General features: G+C 44.7%; 1 protein-coding gene across 17 annotated transcripts in view; it reads left to right on the top strand.

Annotated features, from left to right (window-relative positions):
* TENM4 (teneurin transmembrane protein 4) overlaps window positions 1-25,651 on the top strand; it is a 3,083,677-nt gene that overhangs the window by 3,030,923 nt on the left and 27,103 nt on the right. For all 17 annotated transcript variants that reach the window (XM_073019796.1, XM_073019792.1, XM_073019798.1 and 14 more), the window contains 3 exons: window positions 3,549-3,703; window positions 9,468-10,345; window positions 23,641-23,813. In XM_073019796.1, coding sequence (XP_072875897.1) covers window positions 3,549-3,703; window positions 9,468-10,345; window positions 23,641-23,813 — 1,206 coding nt within the window. The remainder of the gene's footprint in view (window positions 1-3,548; window positions 3,704-9,467; window positions 10,346-23,640; window positions 23,814-25,651) is intronic.

Genomic DNA, 25,651 nt, shown 5'->3' with positions numbered 1-25,651 from the left:
CAATTTTTCCTTCGCTTATTCAGCAAATATTTGAGTACATAGAGTACAATGGTTACATATATAAGTTCATCGTAGCAGAATAAATAAGACCTGAGTGTGTGAATTACTGTGACATGGGCGAGAGGAAGAGGTGCTCCCTGAGAAGCAAGAAGAAAGAGGCTGTTCATGGGGATTTAGAGCCAAGAGAGACCCCTGTGCCTTGGAGACTGGGAAAGCTTTTTGGAGAAGCCATCATTGTCCACACTCAGTGGAGTGTTCACTGTGTTGCAACCCCTATAGCCAGTGACTTACAGTGTCTAAGCTCTAGGGTCCTCACTGATAGAATGGGGTAACAATGCCATCAGTGTCTACCTCTTAGGCTTATTCTGATGGTCAAAATTAATATGTTTAATAATGACCTATAGAAACATTATAAGTGATTGTATTATTAAATAGTTCCAGATTTCAGGGCCTAGTTTCAAATCAAAGTGGGAGATTCTAGTGAAATCTGGCATTCAAATTCAGACTTTGTCATCTACAGCTGAGTGACTGTGGGGAAATCACTGAAGCTCTCTGAGCCTCATTTTCCTCATATATGTAATAAGGATATGCTGCACAGTTGTGGTACAGATTGAATATTATTAGGAATGTAAATGCTTAGCATAGTAGTACCAGGCACATGGTAAACATCCCATAAATGATGATTCCTGTTATTGTTGTTCCATTATATCACATCACATCATATCATGTCACATTGTCTCTGCCACATACCTGGAGTGTCAGGTGGTAATTGTGTGGGGTAAATATTGTATCAACAAAGGTTAATCCCTCCTAATTACGATTTCCAAATACTGAGAGAGCAGCCAGGAGTGAAAGAATTCTAGGCCTGCACTTAGAAGTCCTGTATGGTTTTCTTCTGCCACTAGCTGGCTCTGGGACCTCCTCCCCTGGGCCTCAGTTTCTCCATTGGTCAATGAATGAACAAGTTGGTCTAAATAATCCCCAAGACCCTTTGTAGCCACAGTATTCTACTCTCTTAGGTTTAAAACAGTTTTATCTGAGAATTTTTATTCTCTCCCGGGCTTTTTCAGTTGTTCTCCACACATGTGTGTTCTCTTCCCCACCCTCGCAGCCCCTCACCCTCACACAGATGAAGTGGCAGTGCATTTACCCAAAAGTCTGTGATTAACCCAGATAGAAATCACAAGGGTGACACGATATGCAGGTACTTTGCAGCAGGGAGGAGAAAAGATGTCCATCTATTTAACACAACAAAAGGAGAAAAATTTAGGTAATTAATCGGGGACAGATCACTTCTATTAGCCTGTGCAGCCAACTCTGTAAACAAGAAACCCAACTATTCATGGAGCACTCATCAGTCCGAACAGATGGAAGAGAAAGATGGGGCACAGCTAGGCAGACAAGAAAATGCCTGTCTTGGCACTTAAAGAATGAAATTAATGTACATTCAAGACAGGACCGTGAGAAAGCCTTCCCAGTCTTGAGGCTGCCTAATCCTCTGTGTGAAATCACTTTCCTGCCTGACCAGCCTAAGAAGGAACAGTTGGTGCTCCAGCAGGTTCTCAGCACTCAGAGGCCCCTGGGCATATTAAAGCACCCTGCTTGCCAGTGAGAGACACGTGGGCCCCCAGAGCAAAGGCCTTGAAACCCACAAAGTGCCAGCCACTGTCTCATCATTACAATGGTCATTAATAATTATTGAGGGCTAATTACTACAAGTCAGATGTTAGAATCCCCGTTTTATCAATGAGGAAACGAAGACTTAAAAGTGAAGTAATATGCCCAAGTTAATATGACCAGAAAATTTTATAATTCAAGTCTCTCCACTTCACTGAAGCCTTCCTGACCTTTCTTCCACTGCCTTCCCCAGAGAAAACGTAGCAGAACAAAAGTGACCAGAATCTCCTATATTTTACCATGACCCTCTCAAGTCTGTCCTTTCCTGTGATCCTCACATGGTACTGATTCATTCCTGTGCCTTCCATTCTAAACTGGGTGCTCCCTGGGGCCATGTCCCACCTGTATCCCATGACAGTTCATGGTTATGTCTGACTCTTGCAATTCTGAACCTGGGATGGAAATTACTATCACTCATGAACACTATTAAAGCATGCCCTGGTCCCAGTCCCAGCCACCCCCTGAATTAGTATTTCTAGGAGTTAGGCCAGCAGGTGTATATTGAAAAACCTCTTCAGGTGCCTCTGATGCACATCACAGGCTGAGAGGTACTGATATAGTGTAGTGGTTCTCATACTCTGGTTTGTGTCATTATCACCCAAGGTGCTTGTCAAAACTGCAGATAGAAGCTCAGACTCCACTTGAGATATTCTGAATCAGCTACCTGGGGGGTGCAGTTTAGCAAGCTCCCCAGGGGATCCCCATACACATCCAAGAGTGAGAAATACAGATTTGGAACAATCTCATTGTTTGACAGCTGGGAAAACAAACACAGAGATGCTCAGTGACTTGCCCAAGGACATACAAGCTGGGTCAGGGAGAAAGTTAACAGGATGAGACGGTCTAGTAAATGGAGCAGGTAATGTTGAGTAATGGTTCTGACTCCTCTCCTCAGTGTGCCGCCTTTAGAAATTCAGTTCAACAATATTCTCTCCACACATCCATAGGATTCTATTCAGATTCTGTACTTTCGTAATGATCAATGAGACTAAAATAATAAGAATAGAAAAGCATGAAGGACGGGCCAGGCCCGGTGGCTCACGCCTGTAATCCCAGCACTTTGGGAGGCCAAGGCGGGTGGATCACCTGAGGTCAGGATTTCAAGACCAACCTGGGCAACATGGTGAAACCTCATCTCTACTAAACATACCAAAAAAAAAAAAAAAAATTAGCCAGTCATGGTGGCGCGTGCCTGTAGTCCCAGCTACTCAGGAAGCTAAGGCAGGAGAATTGCTTGCACCTGAGAGGCAGCGGTTGCAGTGAGCCGAGATCATGCCACTGCACTCCAACCTGGGTGACAGAACGAGACTCTCTCAAAAGGAAGGAAGGAAGGAAGGAAGGAAGGAAGGAAGGAAGGAAGGAAGGAAGGAAGGAAGGAAGGAAGGAAGGAAGGAAGGAGGGAGGGAGGGAGGGAGGGAGGGAGGGGGGGAGGGAGGGAAGGGAAAAATGGTTACCAAAAGGGAAACTGATTATTATAATTACAGAGCTTCAGAAATAGGTGAATTTAAATAACTCACAGTGTTAATATTGAAAAAGATCCTCCTTACTACTATATCCCTACTGCTTAAAAATCTCCAGAAGTTATGACAGGTTTAGTGGATGACTAAGGTGATAGATTAAGATCTCAGGAGGCAGCAAGGTGGGAGGACCAGAGCCCCGGAAGATCTGAAAACCTAGGTTCTAATCCCTGCTTTGAACAAGTCACTCAAGGCCTCTGAGCCTGAGACTCCTCATCTTTAAGAGAGGAATGAAGGTTGTGGGAGGACCAAACCCAATCACGTAGAGGTGCTGTCAGCTAGCAAGGCTCCAGGAATGTGCGTGCCATTGTCATCTCTGATGCTGAATTCCTGTTTTGGTTTCTCTGCCCCCAGGCATCACAGTGGACAAGTTTGGGCTGATCTACTTCGTGGATGGCACCATGATCAGACGCATCGATCAGAATGGGATCATCTCCACCCTGCTCGGCTCCAATGATCTCACATCAGCCCGGCCCCTCAGCTGTGACTCTGTCATGGATATTTCCCAGGTAAGATGGCTTCATCTACCAGAGCCCTGGGACTGCCCACTCATCCTCTCATCTGCCACCCAGCCAGCCTGCTGGCCATTCACCTTTGCACTGGTAAGCCTTTAAAGAGCACCTACTTGGTGCCAGGCTGTGATGAGAACCAAGGACACAAAGATAAGTAAGACACAGCCATGTCCTGGAAGTTCACCATCAGGAGTAACAAGTAGAAGCTCAGGGGACAGTGAAGAAATCTCCCCAAGGAAACCTCAACAGCAGCAGAGTAGGATAGACAGAGCTTTCCACCACGTGACATTCAATCCATTGCCACCTGAATTTCGTCTTTGGTAATAACACTGATGAGTATTTGTACATTGCCTGTTCTCTTTCTAAGCTACATGAGGACAGAAATTCTGTAATTAACTAGGATACCTGGTTACCCAAATTTGGGCACCGTCTATACTTGCTGATTGATTAATCGATTGACTGAATCCTACCTTTTGCCACTCACTCACTCAGTAACTTTAGACAAGTTTTCTAAAGTCTTTTGAGCCTCACTTTTTATATCTGTAAAATGGAAATAATTCACTTCAGCCCAGTAGGACTACTCTAAAGATACAGCAAACAATGCATGCACAACTTCTAGCATTGCTTGGCCCTTCAGAGGTGATGAACAAAAGATAGAGTGCCTGCTTTCACACGGGAGGTGACATTTATGCGAGTTTTACAGGTTGAATAGAATAGGGGTTTGCTGAGTGACAAGAAAGAAAAGGAGACATTTCACACAAAGGAAACAGCACGTGCAAACACACAAAGATGTTAATGAGGCTGGTACACTCAAAGAATAGTGGAAAATTGAAAACCATAGCATAGGGTGCTTGGAAGCGGGTGGCCGCAGTTAAAACAGGTTTGGTCCAGGTAGGGAAGGACCCTGCTGTACCATGCCAAAGAGTTTGGACATTTGCAGGTGGATACCAGGAACCCATTGTAGGTCAAAAAGAGACACAACATGGCTATCCAGCATGTCCTTAGTACATCCTGTGATGACTTGGCAAGGGTATGTCCTTTGTTGCTGGATCCTTTGGCCGAGCCAAGCCCATGCTGAATCAGTGTCCTGTGCTGCATCTTGCCAAGATTACCAAAACCTGGGAAATCAGGAGCATTGAGTTATATCAAATTGCAAATTGATTTCAGCTCCAGCAACATTTAGCTTTTTAAACCCCTTCATTTTTAGGGGAGCCTGCACACACAGGTCCTTTTCCACTGAGTGTGACACCTGCTGCCAGCCTTTCTGGTCATGCCTGCCTCTGTTACTGACATGTATTGCTAAGTCCTTCCACGGAGCCTTGTGGATGCTGCTGGCGGTCCCAGCACTCATGTCACTTCCCCGTCGCATGCTGGGATGGTTTCCCTTTGCGCCAGCTGATATGATTGTTACACTCCAGAATGGAAGCTGTTCTCTGCCACTCGTCTTTGCAGTTTTGGCAGGCTTACCCTTGCTGGCTAGTGAGTTTCCCTCTCCGGTCTGTGAGCAAGCTTGAATTACCCATCAGGAAGTCACCATGGCCTAAGGATGTGCATACAAGTATTTTCAATTCTCAAAACGGGCCCTCAACCAGCCAGCACAGGGTGCCGAAAATTTTCAGTCCACACATCGGAAAATTGTTTAACTTTAGATAGAGGTACTGCCAACCAGTCGGATCAGAGGCTTGAAAGACAACTGGCATATGGTGCAGGGGGAAAAAATGCTCAAACCCACACTTAGATTCAGAAATCCTGGACTGAAATCTCTATGCCCCTGGCCGTCACTACTTTTGCCTGAATGTCAGCATGGGATCTTCTTTAACCAAACTCTCCAATACTGGCATCTATGTTACAGACACATATGCGCAGGTGTCACTGGCTTTCATTCTCAGAGCTTCCTCTCTATTCTACTGCCCCATGGGGAGCAGGGAGTTAAGCCAGAGACAGCACACAGCTCAGAGGCATGAGTGAGAAGGTGAGAGCCAAGGAACTTGGACCAGCTCCTTTGGGAGGAGACAAACCCAGGCCCAAAAAGAAACTAAAGAGAGAGGCACAGAGCAGAGAAGGAACAGAAGGAAGTTGTTGCAACATGTTAAGAAGTGGAGATGGCCACCACTGACGGAGAATAACTCTATGCTTAGGATCCAAAATAAGAACTTAGTATGTGCCAGGCACTCTGTAAGAAATGGGGGTACAGGATAAGTACAACGTCTCTTTTCTTACTTAGCTATCACAATAGTCTCATGGGGTAGAGCTGATCTACCCCATTTTATAGATAAGAATAGTGAGGTGTGATGAAAGAAAATGCATTTTTAAATGTAGAGCCCTGTACCAGGTTCCATCAGGGATATGGAAATGAATTTTTTCATGAAATTATGTACATAAATTATCTAGTACAGTGCCCAGCGACTAGGAATAGGATGTGAATACTAGTTCCCTTTAAAATCCACAGATAACTTCCGTGTACATTGTCTCATTTAATCTTCACAACTACCTTATGTAATGTGTATTATCCCCTTTTACATATAGAGAAAGAAGTTTGGTGTTTAAGTAACTTGGGTTATCTAACACATGTAGCAATTGTGGAACTGGAATAGGAAGTGAAGTGTCCTGACCCCAATCTCTCACTCTCTCTATACCATTTGCTGGTCCTTCCTTCATTCATTCATTTGACAATCCATTTTTGCAAGAAAATCACTCTGCAACAAGGCAGCCAGCTCCAAGTGCTTTACCAAAGGCACAGGATGCTCAGGTGGACAGGGAAGAGGGTATCATTCCACACTGGAACCATGGAACACAGGAGCTGCAAGACCTCTGAAATTATCAAGTCTAGTCCATTCATTTTAGGGATGGGAAATCAAGTCTCAACACGATCATCACTAATATGGTGGTGAAACCAGAGAGGCTTAGGTAGTTTGGTGCAGGATCATCACACAGGCAGTGTGACAGAGTGAGGATTGACTCCAAGAGCAATGCCCCTTCTCATTTCCCAGGCACCCTGCACATGGCATAAGGGGAAAGTGTAGGAAAGCACTTGCTCTTCATTCCTTCCTCTCTTTCCTCTCCAGTCTCCCTCCACTAACTCTATCTTCCCCCACTCCTCCCATCAAGGAACCATCTTTTCATCATAACGACAGGCAGAAAGGTCTCCGCAAGCAGGTCCCCAAGGTGCCACAGGACCAGAAGGCATAAAATATTTAGCGGCCAGCATTGACAAGAAGTGGGTTTTAAGAAATTGAAAATTCCCCTGTCACTTTAGAGCCAACTGTGTTCTTGATGCAGCCAAAAGCTGCCCAGAGAGCATGGGGAGTGTGAAGCAGCAACCCTGGCTGGCAGCAGCCCTGGCGAATTTTCAGGCTCCCTGGCTCTGCAGGGACAGAGGGAGCTGGGAGTAAGGGGACAAGAAGACTTTAGAAAGCAGGACCTGAAGGTCATGCTTTCAAGAACTGAGAAAGGGCCTGCCCCCTTCTGAGAATGTCCCTGAGCTGAGGGGACAGATGGAGGTGGCCTCACTCGTGTGTATATAATGTATTAGGGTTTCTTTTTGTACTGGTAAACTACCACATGTACATTGTAGGAAATATAAGAAGTTAGAAATCACAAAGAAGGAAATTAAAATCACCTTTAATCTTGGTATGGTTAACGTTTTGATATATATCCCTCAAGCACTTAATCTCCTCTTTATCTATAATCTAGCTAAACTTCCTGTATTTTTCCCCAATTGGTATCCCACTGTGCTTACAGTTCTGTAACCCTGTTCTTTCTACTTAATACATAGCAAACATTTCTCCATGTCATTAAATATCCATCTATAACATCACTTTTAACAACTACACACAGTATTCTAATTTATGAGCAAACTAAATGTACTATTATTTAGCCAATTCTCAGTTGTTGGGCATGAGTTGGTTCTCGGTCTTTGTCCTTATTAAAAATGGCTTCATCATTATTAAAAACACTCTTATAGACAATGGTGCAGACAAGTAAATTCCTGGAAGAGAAATTTCTTATCTAAAGGCTTACACTTAGGTCAAACACAGTGGCTCACACCTGTAATCCCTGCACTTCGGAAGGCCACGGTAGGCAAATTGCTTGAGCCCAGGAGTTTGAGACTAGCCTGGGTTACATGGCAAAGCCCTGTCTCTATAAAAATATATATATTAGCTGGGCATGGTGGCACATGCCTGTAGTACCAGCTACTCGGGAGGCTGAGGTGGGAGGATTATTTTAGCCTGGAAGGTGGAGGCTGCAGTGAGTCAAGATTGTACCACTTCACTCCAGCCTGGGTGACAGAGTGAGACCCTGTCATCAGACATAAGTAAATAAAAATAAAGGTATACACTTGCTTAAGCAAGCCCCAAATTGGACCAAATATCAAGGGTTTGTATGGGGCTCAGGAAGTCTAAGGCAATGAATTTTTAGGTGGGGTGGAAAAATCAGCAGTAGGGTGCACCTGTCAGCACTTCCAGTCCACACAAAACATAGCTGGACCTCCTAGGGACACAGATGGAAAGGGTTCCCCTTAGTGCCAATACCTCCTAGTGTGATAGATCCAACAATTCAGTCTCCAAGTCCACTGAAGAAGACACTCCTCTCCTCAGACCATGCCAGCTGCAGTCCCCTGGGTGCCCACTTGAAGACCCGCCATGACCTATGCCAGTTTCCCAGCCTGGCTCAGAGGAGGCTCCACTTGGGGCCCAGCACTTCTGAACTCCCAGTTCCTACAACCAGCTTCAGTAATCCCTTCCATGTGGACCTGTTCTCTGAGGTACTAGAACCATTTTCTGGAGCAGGGCTTCATAAACCTCAGTGTGCACAGAAGTCACCTGGGGATTTTGCTTAAATGCAGATACTGATTCAGTAGGTTTCAGGGAGGGCTGTCCTTCTGCATTTATGCTCAGCTCCTAGGTGAGCTGATGCTGATGACCACACATGAGGAGCAAGGATCCAGTCATGATTCTCAAGCCCACATCAGGATCACTCAGGAAGCTTTTTGAAATAATGCCAATGCCCAAGCTCCACACCCGGGGAACTGATTTCACTCATCAAGGGTGGGGTTTGCACACCATTATTTTCTAAAATCGCCACAGATAATTTGAATGTGAGGCTAGATTTCAGAATCACTGGTCAAGAACTATGACAGACAGAGACCATGGTTAGCTTGTCTTTATATCTCTAGCACCTAGCCAGCTGTTAATCCATGGACTCAAAGAATTGAGAAATCATGTATGTATCGTATCAACCATGCAGGAAGAATCTTTCTTAAGCCTCTGAACAACTCCTACTTCAGCCTCCAGACTCCATCTGCCTTTCCCTCCCATCTCTAGAACACCAGCTGCCATTATTTGGTGGGTTCTGGTGGGTCAGGGACTCTGTGCTGTTGTCATTCCCATTTCCCATATGTGACTATTGAGCCTCAGAGAGGCAAAGTAACTTGCCCACAGTCATAAGTAGTAGACTAGGTTCTGAACCCAGGCCTATCTGACTCCAAAGTCTACCCTTTTGCCTACTATTTTGTTGTTGTTAACTCCTTCTTCATGTTTTGTCTGTCTAATGAGACCATCACATGTCTCAGTGGCAGCTCTTTCATGGTTTCCCAGTGCTTAGGGGGCTGACACTTCATTGTTGATGATAGGCTGCATGAGGATCAAGCAAGACTGTATATGAAGCCACTTTGGACACTGTTATGGGCTACATGGGCTATGGGATGGATTAGTGGTGGGCATCTTGCCAGTCATTTGAGTATCGGTGTCTTCATTGTCAGGTTCGCCTGGAGTGGCCCACAGACTTAGCCATCAACCCAATGGACAACTCACTTTATGTCCTCGACAACAATGTGGTCCTGCAGATCTCTGAAAACCACCAGGTGCGCATTGTCGCTGGGAGGCCCATGCACTGCCAGGTCCCTGGCATTGACCACTTCCTGCTAAGCAAGGTGGCCATCCACGCAACCCTGGAGTCAGCCACCGCTTTGGCTGTTTCACACAATGGGGTCCTGTATATTGCTGAGACTGATGAGAAAAAGATCAACCGCATCAGGCAGGTCACCACTAGCGGAGAGATCTCACTAGTTGCTGGGGCCCCCAGTGGCTGTGACTGTAAAAATGATGCCAACTGTGATTGTTTTTCTGGAGATGATGGTTATGCCAAGGATGCAAAGTTAAATACCCCGTCTTCCTTGGCTGTGTGTGCTGATGGGGAGCTCTATGTGGCTGACCTTGGGAACATCCGAATTCGGTTTATCCGGAAGAACAAGCCTTTCCTCAACACCCAGAACATGTATGAGCTGTCTTCACCAATTGACCAAGAGCTCTATCTGTTTGATACCACTGGCAAGCACCTGTACACCCAAAGCCTGCCCACAGGAGACTACCTGTACAACTTCACCTACACTGGGGATGGCGACGTCACACTCATCACAGACAACAACGGCAACATGGTAAATGTCCGCCGAGACTCTACTGGGATGCCCCTTTGGCTGGTGGTCCCAGATGGCCAGGTATACTGGGTGACCATGGGCACTAACAGTGCACTCAAGAGTGTGACCACACAAGGACACGAGTTGGCCATGATGACATACCATGGTAATTCTGGCCTTCTGGCAACCAAAAGCAATGAAAACGGATGGACAACATTTTATGAGTAAGTATCAAAACAACGCCATTTGATGATTTTGTTTCATTAATTCATTGTAGGATTAGAGGTAAAGTGATGGAGTATTTTGTTTTAATTCAGGATTTGGGATAAAAACCATTACCTTTAATACATTCTACATGTTCATATTCCACATGATTTCTCCTAGGAAGGAAATGGTCTAGCGGAGAAGGCATAAGCTTTGGAGTCAGAGGAGCTGGGCATCAGCTCCCACTCTCCCATGGACTTAATCCCTCCTGGCCTCGGTTTCCACATCTGTAGAATGGATACAGCAGATACCTGCCCAGCATACCACAGGGAGATGGTGCAGATGAAAAGTACTTACCTGATGAAGTGCTAGCATCTTCATATGACCACTGTCCAGAAATGTGGCAAGGGGAGAAGGAACAGGCACATGTGGATGAATTTTCCACATAATTGCAGCTCACATCTTCAAATTCAAAAAAAAAAAAGAAAAAAAACTCCTTTTCATTTTAACCATTTTGCATGGAACTTTTCTTATGAAGTGTATTGCATACTTCCCTTCTCAAACACACTATATAGACATAATGAAACCTTTCTTTTTATGATTCAGGGTCATTAATAAGGAACAACAATTGCATATTATGCTGTAATATGAGGAGAGCTTTCAGGAAGTGGGGAAATGAGGATATAGACCCCTTTGCCCCAGCCCGAAGTGATTTTAAACCATTGCTTTATTAGGCCCTGTATCTAAAGGGAAGGTTTCTCTGCCTCCTCCCTTAGGGTTGCACTGTGGTGTCACTGTTTATTTCAGTCCTAGTGCTCACCTCAAGTAGCTCATTTCTCTATTCTTCATCCAGTAGAGGACTTCTTAAGAGGTGTGGTCAGAGAACCAGAAGTTCAGCTTATTACAATCCTAGCCACAATTAAATATATTTATCTGGGGTGTTCCTCTAGGAGATATTTTAATGAATGGACGAACATCTCCTTTTCTACTTAGATTTTTTAAGCTGCTTTTTGAGGTCTTAGCCATGGTTCAAACGACTGAGATTGCTGAATATGTCACCATTAGATAAGCATGTGAGAGGCGGGGAAGGAACTAGCCTTGTTGAGCATCAGCTGTGGTCCACAGCATTGAATGCACACAACAGCTCTGAGGATGGGTGATTATTATCCGTTTCACAGACATAGAAACTGAGGCTCTGAAGGCTCCTTTGTCCACTTTTGATAGTGAGACGTGGCAGAACAGGGATCACAGTCCAAGTCTGATGCCAGAGCTTGAGCTTTCTCAGTGCTGCCCTGCTGCCCTCCTTGCATCCTACCCCCACACCACTGCCGCACTGGGTTTGTTAATTCCAAATGAACTTGACTCCTTAAAGTTTTTCTCAAGCTTGATCAAGCATCAGTTTCTAACAGTCCTAGCAGAATCCAAAGGAAAAGGATCTGTAGTCGATTTTTAAATATAATTTGAACAAAAATGTCACAGCCATTTTTATAAAGTTCACTGGCTAAATTCCTTTCTCCAAACAAGGACCTTGTTAATTACAAAGAAAAGACAACGATCCAGGGAAACAGCAATTATCTTGATTAACTCATTGGAATGGAAATACGCTAAATAATTCCATTTTGCCCATTGCCCAATGGAAATCTCTTATACATTATTCAGCCACTACAGGGGTTTCTTTGTCAGAGCAAGTCTGTGCACTCAATTAGTTCCCAAGGTCACTCCCTCAGATCCCAAACCGAATGCTTACACATCGCTGCATCCGTTACACTCCATCACCCCTGAAATCTAGAACGGTTTCCTACACTTCCACCAGGAAAGATCCCTCCCTTTCTTTCCTCGATGAAGTATACAGCTATAGTTGATGTTTAGTGAAGGAAAAGTTTTTACAATTACTTTTTTGTAAAATGGCATCTGGAATTCCGAAGACTGCACTTCATAGCAGTACCCAAGAGTGGTTATCCTTGTTGACACAAATCAGAAGTGGTAGATAAAAGTCCTAAAATAGAAAGGGAAACTAGTTTTTTGGTTTTGTTTTTGTTTTTTGGGATCCTACTATGTGCCAGGCTCTTTCCCATTTAATCTTCACAGCAACCTCAGATGGCAGAAATTATCATCCACATTTTTTACATGTGAAGTACAGAGAGATTAGATAATGAGCCTGAAACCACACAGTGAGTACATAGCAGGACCAGAACACAAGTCCCTGTTCTTTCAACTGTACTGGCTAAGGTCACCTACATTCTTTGTGACGTATCTGTATGATAGGGATGAAAATAGTTATCTATTTCATAGGAATAGTATGAGGTTCAAAATTTCAGTGAGATAAAATATGGAAAGCTCAGTGTCTGATTGATTATAAGTACTCAGATGATAGCTGCTGCAGTTGGTGGTGGTGTTGCTGTTGTTATTGTTCTTAATGCAAGCAATATTAGTAGCAATACCAGTAATTGCAGAAGTGTTGTTTGGGTGTGAAAGGTATTTCCCAGGAGCAATTGCAAGTAAACTAATCAAAGGAGGAGACAAAAGTTTTAATTGGGGTAGGTAGGAATCAGAGGTCAGGTGAGAAGAGCAGAATCAAGTATGAGAGATCAAGACATGAACTAAGAAAGAAGTCAGATCCCTGAGAATATCCAAAGTCAGCTGGAAAATAACACTCAGAGCCACCCAAGGCAAACTGGTCCAGCTCAGACTGAGAATGAAGCAAGGGTACCAGACACCTATTTTCATTGGCTGCGAGCCATGTGACTCAGAGACAGGCTAGCTGGCCTCCAGACCCAAGTCTCAACCAGACAGAAATAATCCCCTGCCCTACCCTATTTCTGGGCCGCTATGAGGACTAAAAAACTAAATAAATACTGAAAGTAAAAATACTTTGCAAACTATGAGGCTCTCTAGAAGTAGAGATGTAATGATATTTAATTATGGTGTTTCTTAAGGATTTGGACAGATTTTGCCAATGAACCATTGCTCTAGTGAATTTTCTACCTTTAGCTTCATGAGGCAGTTTAGTAAATTATAACCAAAGTGTTCTATTTTTCTAAAAAAATTTGCCCAGGCTTGCCTGTGACATAGGCTATTATTGAAACAAGCTGTTTGGTTGGTTGGTTGGTTAGTTGGTTTGGTTTTTCAGATGGAGTCTCACTCTGTTGCCCAGGCTGGAGTGCAATGGCATGATCTCAGCTCACTGGAACCTCCGCAGTTCTGCCTCAGCCTCCTGAGTAGCTGGGATTACAGGCACCGGCCACCACATCCAGCTAATTTTTGTATTTTTAGTAAAGACGGGGTTTCACTATATTGGCCAGGCTGGTCTCAAACTCCTGACCCCAAGTGATCCACCCGCCTAGGGCTCCCAAAGTGCTGGGTTTACAGGCATGAGCCACAGCACCCGGCCTGAAACAAGTTTTAAGTCAGCTTTGTCGATCCTCTTAACAGATTAAATAGTACACCTAACATAAACATCACACACTTCAGAGCACCTTGATTTATAGAGTTCACAGTTTTGGAGAATCAAGATTACCTTCCTCCCCTCAGCCCACAAGTCTGCTGGTAGGAACCTCAAAGGAGTCTAAAATGCAGTCCCCATCTCCCATGTGTGGCATCATTACTCTCAGACTTAGCTCCTGGTCAGATGGCATTTGGTGGCTGAGAAAATGGCCTGATAAGTATGAGGCAGGTTCCAGAATTGACTTGCTGGGTGGGTATGAGCAACACCCTTCCCTGGGTTCCATAGGGGAAGGGGCTCTGGCCTCCCACAGTGCCCTGTGACAGCTCCTGTTATAATTATGCTTGCATTAACTACTGTGAGACCCTTGCAAATTTGTCTTTGCATCAAGCTTAGGGTTTGCCAACTGGTCGGTTGACAAATAGTCAATATTTTATAATGACTTGTAAATTCAGAATGGAAGGGAAATAGAGACAGGAAGAAAAGATAGGCTGTAGTGAGAAGAATGCTAGATTCACATCTGAGCACCAGCATTGCCAGTGCTCCCAATGGGACATAAAAGTCAACTGAAATGGTCAAACGAAGAGATTTGGCTTCTGGTTTTTGCTTGGCGATAGGGAAGCTGGAAAGTGCATCCTTCCCAACCTTATCATGAAAATAACCCAGACAAAAGGTAAATCTGTGCATTTCCTTTAACTCCTTCTCTCAAGTCAAATCCAAGGAGAGACAGACTCTTGCAGAAAGAGACAAGATGTGGGTCCTGGCTTGGCTGGGGCAGATGTACCTACCCCAGGGAGAAAGAATTCAGCTGGGATGGCTGGTGAATTTACAAAGGCTAAGTGTGTACTGGCAAGAGAGTCTGAAGCCCTTGGATGCTGTAGCAATTGGGCAGGTCCATGTCTTCTTAGGGACTTTTTTCTCTACAAATCCCACCAGGAGCTTTTCCACAGAAAAGAGTGAGGAAAGATTTAAGAAGAAAGTGTCCCTTGTGGTAGACCTGGGAGAGGGTCACAGCAGCTGCTGAGGGAGGAGCATATACCCCCGACCACTCTACCCAGACCCTGCTCGCTTCATCTTCCATCAGGAACAACACCCTTCATCTGTAAAGAGAAGGGCAGTAAACACTGTCCTGCCTAGGCACTGGGGAAAATCCTTTCAGCTGAATGAGGGAAGAAGAGAAATGGAAAAAAAATTCCCACATACCTGAGAGTCAGAACCCTAGTGAAGGCTTTGCCACCACCGTAGTTAGCTGAAAGGCTAAAAGCATCAGTGAAGGGCAGAAGACTGTTGGGAGGTGGTTAGAGAGAGGCAGGAGAATGGAAAGAGACCCTCTCTCAGTCAGCACAAAGGCAGGACCCAAGGGCTGAACTGTGGACCTTGAGGGAAAAAAGCCCTCTGGCAAACCAGTTTCGCATCCTAAGCACAGGGAATTGCTAAGCGAATTTAAAACCTATGATGCACAGAGGTTAACCATAAACAAACTTCAAAGCCAACCCAAATCCTAAGTTAACCCAAACCCTCTCCCAAAAGTCCTAGCAGAAGGAAACTCACACGCATTTCCAGGCATGAACCTGTCACTCAGGCTCTACCTTGCTACACAAGATGTCACGCTTTCAACTGAACAGACTAAAGGGCAAGAAAAGGCAACACATTCCCAAGAGGCAAAGAAATCATCAGAATCACATTCAGCTAGGACACAGGTGTTGAAACTGTCTGTCAGAGAATTTAAAATAACTGTAATTATTTTAAAGGTTCTAATGGAAAAGGTGAACAATGTACAAGATCAGATGGATAATTTTAGCAGAGAAATGGAAACGATAAGAAAGAATCAAATGGGATTGTTAGAAACGAAAACCACGGTTAAAGGATGAGGAATGCCTTTGATGGACTGCTCTCTCCATAGGACACAGCGTGACACAGCTGAGTCTTAGAAGACAGTTAATAGAAATTACCCAAACTAAAACACAGAGAGAGAAAAAGAGTGGAAAATGCAGAACATGGCATTCAAGAGCTGTGGGACAATATCCAACAGTCTGATATACACATGATTGGAATGCCAGGAAAAGAGGGAAAAAACAGGGCAGAAGAAATATTTGAGGAAATAATGGCAGAGAATTATCCATAATTAATAATGGACACCAAACCACAGATCCAAAAAGCTCCAAAAACACCAAGCAGAATAAATACATACAGACACACACACACATACACATTTCTAGCCATATATTCAAATGGCTGAATTAAAGAGAGAAAACCTTAAAAGCAGCCAGGAAAAAAGAAAAAGCATTTTATAAGAGGAACGAAGGTAAGAATTACAGCAGACTTCTCATCAGAATCCATGCAAGCCAGAAGACAGAAGTGCTGAAAGAAAAAAAAAAAAAACTGTCCACAGCCAGGAGTGGTGGCTCACACCTGTAATCCCAGCACTTTGGGAGGCCAAGGCGGGTGGATCACCTGAGGTCAGGAGTTCGAGACCAGCCTGGCCAACATGGTGAAACCCCGCCTCTACTAAAAATACAAAATTAGCCGGGCGTGGTGGTGGGCACCTGTAGTCTCAGCTACTCAGGAGGCTGAGGCAGGAGAATCGCTTGAATCCAGGAGGTGGAGGTTGCAGTGAGCCGAAATTGTGCCATGGCACTCCAGCCTGGGCAACAGGAGTGAAACTCTGTCTCACAAAAACAAACACACAAAACAATTGTCCACTCGGATATTATACTCAGTAAAAATATCTTACAAATGAAGACATGTTATAGAGGTATAGGCAGGGGTAAGGGAACCAAGAAAGGATGCTAATAGCCTGGGCAACATAGCAATACCCATCTCTACCAAAGAGATGGGTACCAAAAAAATTTTAATTAGCTGGATGTAGTGGCTCACACTTGTAGTCCTAGCTACTCAGGAGGTTGAGGCAGGAAGATCACTTTTGAGCCTAGGTGTTCAAGGCTGCAGTGATCCGTAATCACACCACTGCACTCCAGCCGAGGCAACAGAGTGAGAGCCTGTCCCTAAGCAAATTAATTAATTCACTAAAAATAAAAATAAAGGACGCTGAGGCACCCAGGCACTGAAAACAGTGAATAACCATTAGCAACCCCCAGGCTGCAGAGCAAGGTGGGAAAGTCATAGGATATTATGACTAAAGTCCAGTGGGAGCTGTAACGATGAAGGAGAAGCCCCCTGTTCGAAGCTGAAATCATGGATCGACGCAGCCGCTGTTAGAGATTCGGCACTGGAGGAAAGAAGGAGTGAGGAAAACCTTCTGAATTCCAGTCTCTTGCCAGTGCCTACCACGGACTTAGCTTAACCAGAAGCGAGCCAGTGAGAGTGCCCCAGTGACACAGTCTGCAGGGGTCAGCTGCTCTGGGCAGAGAGAGGAAAAAGAATGGATCCCCCCAGATCCATTCTGGGGGAACAGAGAATAAGCAGCACAGAGACTGACCCGCTGTGTGACATGTTAGCCATGAGTGGCCAAGCCAGGGTTCAGCACCAGATCTACCTGAACCCTAAGCACTTCCTACCAGATGTACCACCTCAAGTACAGCGTGGCAGAGTGGGCCAGATCTGGGGAATCCTGAGGGCTAGAATTCATTTTGGGTACTTAATTTTGTAGGAAATGGACAGCAAGTACAAGATTTTAATGCAGAAGCCACAAAGTGCTCTGTCTCTGATCCAGTTTGGAGTAGCTAATGACGTCGTGATGACATCTATTACAGTGACTTGGGCCAGGGGAACTATTGGTGTGCCTGGGCCAACAACCATAATTATCCACAGACAATGCAGTGCTCAGTTCCCTGACATGGTGATGGTGTTGTCTGAAACAATCAGAAATGAAAATCATCAACTCAAATCTTATTTTTTAACCAAAAAGTTAAGATCAGCAAAAGTTTAGTATCAAAGGGCAGTTTAGCATTTTCCTTGCCAGCCGTGCATAGTAAGTGGCTCCAGATGAAGTATTGAGTGTGAAAAAGAAAGCCTTGCAGTGTGTGTGAAGATATCCTTTAGCAGTCTTCTTCTGAGAGCCAAGTTCACAGCAATTACATGAATCTCTTTTTTTGAGATGGCGTCTCACTCTGTCACCCAGGCTGGAGTGCGATGGTGCAATCTCGGCTCACGGCAACCTCCGCCTCCCAGGTTCAATCGATTCTCCTGCCTCAACCTCCCAAGTAGCTGGGATTACAGGCACCCAGCCACTGTGCCTGGCTAATTTTTATATTTCTAGTAGAAACAGGGTTTCACCATGTTGGCCAAGCTGGTCTCGAACTCCTGACCTCAAGTGATCCACCCGCCTTGGCCTCCCAAAGTGCTGGGATTACAGGCGTGAGCCACTGCACCCAGCCTATATGAATCTTTTATGTGTTTTCTTTCACTGTGCTCCAAAAATACTTTGGCTAAATGGAATGAAGAAAAATCAGTGGGAGGAAGTAATGAAAAGCCAATCATCTGGCCATCCCTATCACACCCCCCAGGTGGGGGCTTGGCATCGCTGCAAAGTCAATTGCAGTGGTAGCAAGCAAAGCCTCCTGAAAAAAAAAAATACTGCCAGTCTTCTTGACCCACTTGAGACTTGCAAAAACAGTGTTTTCTATACCACAGTGATGAACCCAAAGATTTTTATTTGAAATGGTACAATTTTTATAGGAAGCATGATGGAAAAAACACATTCTTTAAGATTAGACAGACCTGACTTTGAATTTATATTCCTCTACCAGCTGTGTGATCTTAGGCAAGTTGCTTATCCTCTCTAAGCCTCCTCTTCACCATTTGTGAAACGATGATAATAATAATGCCTACATCAAAAGATGATGATGAGCATGGTGCTTGGTACCTAAAAGACACCACATGAATGTTAGTGACCTCTCTCCACCTCAGCTGGACAAGGAAAGGTAAAACAAATGAAGTTCTTAGTTGCTGTCAGTCCATGTCTTGAATCAACAATAATATCTGTTATTTACTTATATATTTATTCATTAAGTAAACATGTACTGAGTACTGTCGACATGCTGGGTACTCCTCTGGGCACTAAGAATACAGACAAGGTCCCTATCCTCATGGAGCTTATATTAGGAGGAGACAGACAACAAAGAACAAATAAATAAGCATAGTGAGGTCAATAAGAAAATATGATACAGAGGTTGGGGGACTTATCTGTCTTAGAAGCAGTGGTCAAGGAAGACCTCACTGAAGTGATAACGGTTGATCTGAAACATGAATGATGACCGGAACGAGCCATACCAACACCGGAGGGAAGAGCGTTCCTGCAAAGGGAACAGGAAGCATGAGCACCCCAGCATGCACTGACTTTGGCATGTTTGGGGACCAGAAGCAGATACAGGGAGAAGAAGGACCTGCTGAGGAGTGACGTTCCAGGTGAAGTCAGAAAGAAAGGCAGGAAGGAGCCAACATTCAGCCAACGTTCATTGACCATCAGGAAGCACATGCTATATGCCACGGGGATACAGCAGGGTCCAAATGAAGTCCCTGCCCTCAGGGAGTTGACATTCCACTGAGGGCAATCTCCTGGGGTCCTGGGGGTCCTGGGAAGAAGTTTCCCTTTCATTTTAAATACGTTACCTCTTTTGGTCTTTGTGTGTCTCTATAAAACAGGATTATTATCCCCATTTATAGAAGGGAAAACAGAGGCTCACTGAAGTTATATGATATAGCCTGCCTGAAATTGTATCATTTGTAGTGGAGACTTGATGGTTAGGAGGAACACAGAGCCAAGTGCCCATCCTCTAGATCACATTACTGGCAAGTGTAGAGCCAGGATTCAAAGCCTAGACCATCTGGCTCCAGAGACCTTTTTTAAAAACTATTCCCTTCATTCCTCTTGGTTAGAAAGAAAGAAAATTTGCCAGTACTTTGTGGGTTCCCATAATGAAAGCTGTAACAAATGTAACTAAGCCATTGTCCAGATGCCACCCAATCATGGGGCCGGGACTTGAGGCAGCCACTTGGAGCCCAGAGAGTTCAGAGAACTGCCCCTTCCTCCCAGGTCCCTGCACTGTGGCAGCTCTGTGGCAGAGTCGTGGCAGCTCTGTGGTGGAGAAGAAAGGGTTCTGTAGACATGGCTCACAGGTCAAAGGTGTGCAGGGCCCAGCGGACTGGCAACCCTACCTCTTCCCATCCACAGTCAGAAGGAGCAGTTCTGGTGGGATAATTACAGGTATCGATCAAGCAGCAAAGAGATCCAGGTCATTTCCCAAGCTCTGGAAGGTACTAAAATGAATGAAGAGGAGACAAGAAAATTTTATAAATTGGTTGCTCTATTTGATGTTCATTTAATTAAGACATTCAGTCCTAATGGAAAATGTGAAGAGTGGAAATTACTGGGTTTTTTGACCATCTTATATAAAATGAAAACCAGATCTTAAAGGCATGGGGTCTCTTCATTGTATCTTCTTTAGGCTCAATTTAATTATGCCTTACAAACTACCTTCAATAATAATTGCAGTTGTCTGCCTTTATACAAAGCCTCTTTCTGTCTTCAAGACTAAAACTCTGGGGAGATACCCAGGGAGATTGCCAAAGTGTTATTTAGTAAGAGTTGTTGTTTCCATATTTTGGCATTCAGCAAGTGTTTATCATGTACCTACTGTGTGTCCAGCTTGTGCCAAGTCCTGTAGGAGGGAATGTGTGAATGAATCATGGTGTCTCCTCTCCCACAAAGCAGGAAAGAGGCCTTGCACATCCAATCCTGCATTCACTGATTCGTTCAGCCAACATTCCCTGCCTTTCCTCTCTATGCCAGTTCCAATGCTTGTGAAGCAGAGATGAACTGAGAGCCAGTCCTCCAGGGTCACGCTGCTGGCAGGTGGCAGAACCCAGACGGTGTCAGTCCACTGACTCCACAGACCTGTTCTGACCTCAAGCACTCACAATCCAAAGAGGGGGACAACTTGTACATCAACACTGCGGTGCAGGGGAGGCATTCTAGGATAGAGCTGTGCACAGGATATACTGGGAGAAGGAACAGGAAAAACCAGGGAGGGCTTTAGGAGGTGGCATTTGAGCGAGGCTGTGGTAGAAGTAGTGTCAAAGTGACATCTGACCCCAATTAACAATCTATCAATTCTTATCTGTAAAACTCCACAGCTGCCTTTGCAGTGTCTTGCATGGTATAATAAAATCTTTTTTATGCAGTTAGGTCAGGAAAGTAGACAGTCCGAGTGAATAGTCTTATTTTAATAAAGAGTATGTACAGGGATTACAGGCGTTCAAAGAATCAGCCTAGAACAGCATCCCATCCCATTAAACCGCTGGACTGAAATGAGTCTTCCTGTTGATTAAAAGATGACTCAGGATCTGACTGGATCCAGCTTAATCATGAATCACAGATACAGTTAAGTTGACCAGGGCAAAACCAGTTTTGGGGGTCTTGATTTTTAGCTAAAAAACTTGGAGTATCCCAGTAATATTTTGCTGAAAAGTTCTGGAAATTGTTATCTTCAACTTGCCCTATAAGTGAGACTGTCCTGTCTCTGCACAGCCTGGAATTTAAGGCATCTGCCTCCCCAGATGGCCATGCTCATGAGCTCTCACATGTGGTTTTACCTGGCTTGTCACAACACTTTTCTGATTATGAAAATAATCCATGTTTATTATTTTAAAATCATGGAAATATATGTAAATAAGCAATTCAAATCACCTGTAATTCTACCTCCCAGAGATAACCACTGTCAATATTTTTGTATGTTTCCTTCCTATTCAAATTTCCAGTGGCCACAAATGGTTAAAAAGAATCCCAGCCTCTCTCAGTGTTGAAAGGAGCAGAGCTCTGAGAGGGTCTCCACATGAGAGAAGTCTTCGGACATGCATCTCAGATCTTTACCGCAAGACACCCTCCTTCTTAGCCGCCGTCTCTCAGAACTCTTGCTCACTGAGCTCTGTGGGACAGTGCACCCCTTTGACCATCCAGTCCAGGTTTCAGCCTCCCCTAGGCCAGACTGACCTTTTCCTGGAAGAACCTAACTCAGTACTAAGGAAGAGAAAGGAGAAATCATGGCAGGACATGGGTTTTTGAAGCCCCCAACCACCCACAGGAGAGCCTCTGATAGAGCCACAGCCTTGCCTGCAGCCCTGCCCAGGGAGTGTAGTCGAGGCCACAGCACTGCCTGCCATCCTGAAAAGGCCCCAGCCCCAGAGGCGTCCAACTTCCCCAAAGGCCACCGGCCCCTCCCCCAGAATTGGTCTTAGGCCAAAAATAGGGGTGATTTATTCAGAAGACCTCTACCGATGCCTCCTCTGTGGCAGAGTGTGCCAGGGACTATTGGATTCAGTGTAGAGTGCTGTGATCTGTGCCAGGCACAGGCACGGGAACAGTTGGCAAATGGCAGAGTCTGTAGTGCAGCACCCAAGTCTGACCTTGGGCAGAGAATTCCTGAGCAAAGACCTGCCTAATCTCACCCACCAATGATACCATTACCACCCACCTATGATACCATAGGAGCTGCAGACCCAGGAATCTCAGCAAGAAGCCAGGCCCAGCTGAAGAAAGAGCCTGGACAGAGCTGAACTCTCTGAACTTTCATTGCCCCATTGTGAAAACCGTCACAGGAACCTGGGGGTCAGCTTTACCCCAGAAGTAAAAACAAAACAGTTAAAAAAAAAAAAAAAAAAAGCCAGTAGGGAGACCCAAAGTACACAGGGGCAACCATGTCCAGGAAGTCAGTCAGGAATATTGCCATGTAGAGGAAGAACTATGTCCCTATTCACACACAAGTGCAAAAAGGCTATTTAAGCCTGCCATTTTACACTTCAGCCTCCTCTAATTAAAAACAATAATTAAAATGTTAATAGCCCACTCCTGCCAGGGAGGAGCACATGTGATGAATAATTGCAAATGGATGGTACAGAAATGTTCATTGAAGACACAGAGGCAGGTAGGTGGCAGTTTGGAAGCACACAGATCTGAGTTTGAATTTTGATTCCACCCACACTTAATTAGCTGTGTGACCTTGAGCAGGTGACTTCACTTTTCCAAGCCTCAATTTCTGATCCTCCAAAAAGGAGATAATACATACCTTTTACACTAGGATTAAATGAGGATTACATGAAAAATGTATTAAATGAGGATTACATGAAAATGCATGAAAAGCCACCAGCACCATGCCTCGTATATTGGAGGTGTTCAATGATGGTAGGTATTTCTTTTATTATTATCAGGAGAATAGTAAAGAGAATTAAGATTCAATTATGATGCTTTAGAAAGACCATACCTGAGCAAAGCTATGGAGTTCTAAGAGTTGCAGATACAAAAATGCTTAGTGCCAGATGTAAAATCTAGATGGAAGGGGTTGCAACAGGCAAGAGACCATTTATCTAGGCTGAGTCCTGGTTTGAATTCAGAACCCCCTTTTCCCAGGATGTGTAGAAACCTAGGAAACCCCTGGGTAATAGCTCCCATTTCTAGTGTTTTTTCAGGAAAAACCTGTATAACCAGTTCTTGCGGGTTTTGCAGAGGGTATTCAGGCATCAAGCTTGACTACATCATTTCTGGGGAGTCCCCCATTTCTAAAATTCCAGGTCAGCTGTCTCATTATGGCCACCATCATCTCGCCCCTTCACAATTGAATTCTAGTTTATAGCTGTACTCCTGGGCAGTAGGCTGGTCAGTGGTGTCATCCCCACTGGGTTAGGGAAGGGAGACTCAGAGACGTCAGTCATTTTCCTGCAGCTGGATGTCAGCAGGTGGAGTCACATCCTGAAATCTGTGTACCAGGTCCCATGCAAGAGATGTGGGAGACATGGGAATGTATCTAGCCAGAAAGAAAAGCAGAGCACAGCAAAACCATGGCATGAGATAGAATATGCCAAGTTCCAACTAAAGCACCATTATATTTCTACAACTCAGTTCCACCCCTTGGTTTCCAGGTATGACAGCTTTGGCCGCCTGACAAATGTGACCTTCCCTACTGGCCAGGTGAGCAGTTTCCGAAGTGATACAGACAGTTCAGTGCATGTCCAGGTAGAGACCTCCAGCAAGGATGATGTCACCATAACCACCAACCTGTCTGCCTCAGGTGCCTTCTACACACTGCTGCAAGGTAAGTCAGGTGGGGGCCAGGGGACTTTAAGGCAGAGGGGTGGGAAGACCCCTTTGGAGGAGGATGGCACAAGAAATAGGCTGCTGCTGGAGCTGTCCAAGAACAGGAAAGCATTGCAACTCTCTGTATTATCACCTAATTTACAAAATATACCAGCCTGAGTCAAGTAAATTATCTCTCAGAAGCTTCAGAATAATATTTTATTGTCCTATTCTGTTATCAGAACAAAGGGCAGTGAATTCATTAGCTGCTAATCTAGGCGACCTCACTATTCTGCCATCCTAATGACTCCCAGATTAACAGACACACTCACACTGGTGTAGGTGAAGACAAAGGACAAGAATAATTACACGTAATTATGAAAGGGATGTGATTACGGAGAAGTCCTTCCTGAAGCCCAGGTGAGAAGGTTTGTGCCTCTTTTAGGATTTCATAGAAAAGAGACCCTTCTCTGCATTTGTCACATCATCCTGTTATGGGTTGATCTTTTAGCTTCAAGTAAAAAGATTTCACAAGGATGAAATCTTGCTGTTAATTATCTGCCTCAATTGTTCTCGTGGGATGTGGTGACCCAGGCGGGCTTGCAGCTTTGTGGGATTTAGTAAACTTGAAAAGAAAGAAGCCATCACCAGGGAAAGCTCTGCCTGATTTTTTCCTGCTCTATGGATGGCTCTTTGTACTTCCAAAGACTTTCACACGAAGCAGTGAAAGGAGCCTCAGGCTAAGAGTCAGAGGCCCAAGTTCTAGTTCTGACTCTGCCACCACATCACCAACAGACCCTTGGTTTCTTCTCCAGAAAAAGAAAGCAAGCTGAAGCTGTGTGGAATGGGGTGAAGCGGTGAGAGGAGCAGGGGTTCTGGGTGGGTGCCAGTTCCCACCTCTGTGAACTGGCTGAAGTCACTCTTCTTCTCTGAGCCTTGGTCTCTGGGGCTGGGAAATGGGGCTGAATTTTAACACCTGCCCCACAGGGCTGCTCAGTCGATCTCTTTAGACAATGTAGTGACTAGCATGAGCCAAGCACATAGTATTACTCGATAAGCAATTCTATTAGATTAATTAATTAATTAATTAATTAGCAAGCAGTTTAACTTACCATAAGAAAATAAATGTATATTCTTACAACCACTTTTATTCCCAAATTTAGTCCTTTGCCTTTCAAAGAGCTCCAAGAACAATAAAGGTTCTCAAACAAAGAGAAACCACACACTGGAATTTCTTCCTCACAAAGCACCTGTAACCATGGTTTTTGAGGAAAACTCAGTGTTTTCGTTTGTTCTCACACAATAGTCATCAACAGAAGACTTCTGTGACCAAATATAGGCAGAGGTGGGGTTCTCCCCACCATCAAGCAAGGAATCAGCTCTGCAGTGGACACCAGCTGGGTGTCCCCCAACTCAATTCCAGCACTATCTACCTGGAGATAGCCTCACATCCCTCAGATTGAGGGCTCAGTCCCCAAAACTGCCCCGCCATCCACCATACTTCAGATACCAGTCACGAATCTGGGCCTCTGGAACTTCTATCTGACTGGCTTCTAGTTGAGGTTTCCTTGACTGCTTCTTTGGGTGTAGTTAATTTACTGGAACAGCTCACAGAACTAGAGAAATACTTATATTTACCAGTTGATCATAAAGGATATAGATGAAGAGATGTGTATGCCAAGATGTAGGGTAAGAGGCATGGAGCTTTCACACCCTCCCCAGGTACATCACCCTCACCCCTCCAGGGACCTCCATATGTTCAGTTCCCCAAACCCTGTCTTCTTGGGCCTTTTACGGAGGCTTCATTGGAAAGGCATAGTTGACAACCATGTAGAAATGTGACTGGACAAAAATGGT

This window comes from Chlorocebus sabaeus, chromosome 1 (genome assembly GCF_047675955.1).
Source record: "Chlorocebus sabaeus isolate Y175 chromosome 1, mChlSab1.0.hap1, whole genome shotgun sequence".
Classification (NCBI taxonomy): domain Eukaryota; kingdom Metazoa; phylum Chordata; class Mammalia; order Primates; family Cercopithecidae; genus Chlorocebus; species Chlorocebus sabaeus.
The sequence above is the reverse complement of the archived record's forward strand: the minus strand, read 5'-3'. Positions and strand labels throughout refer to the sequence as shown.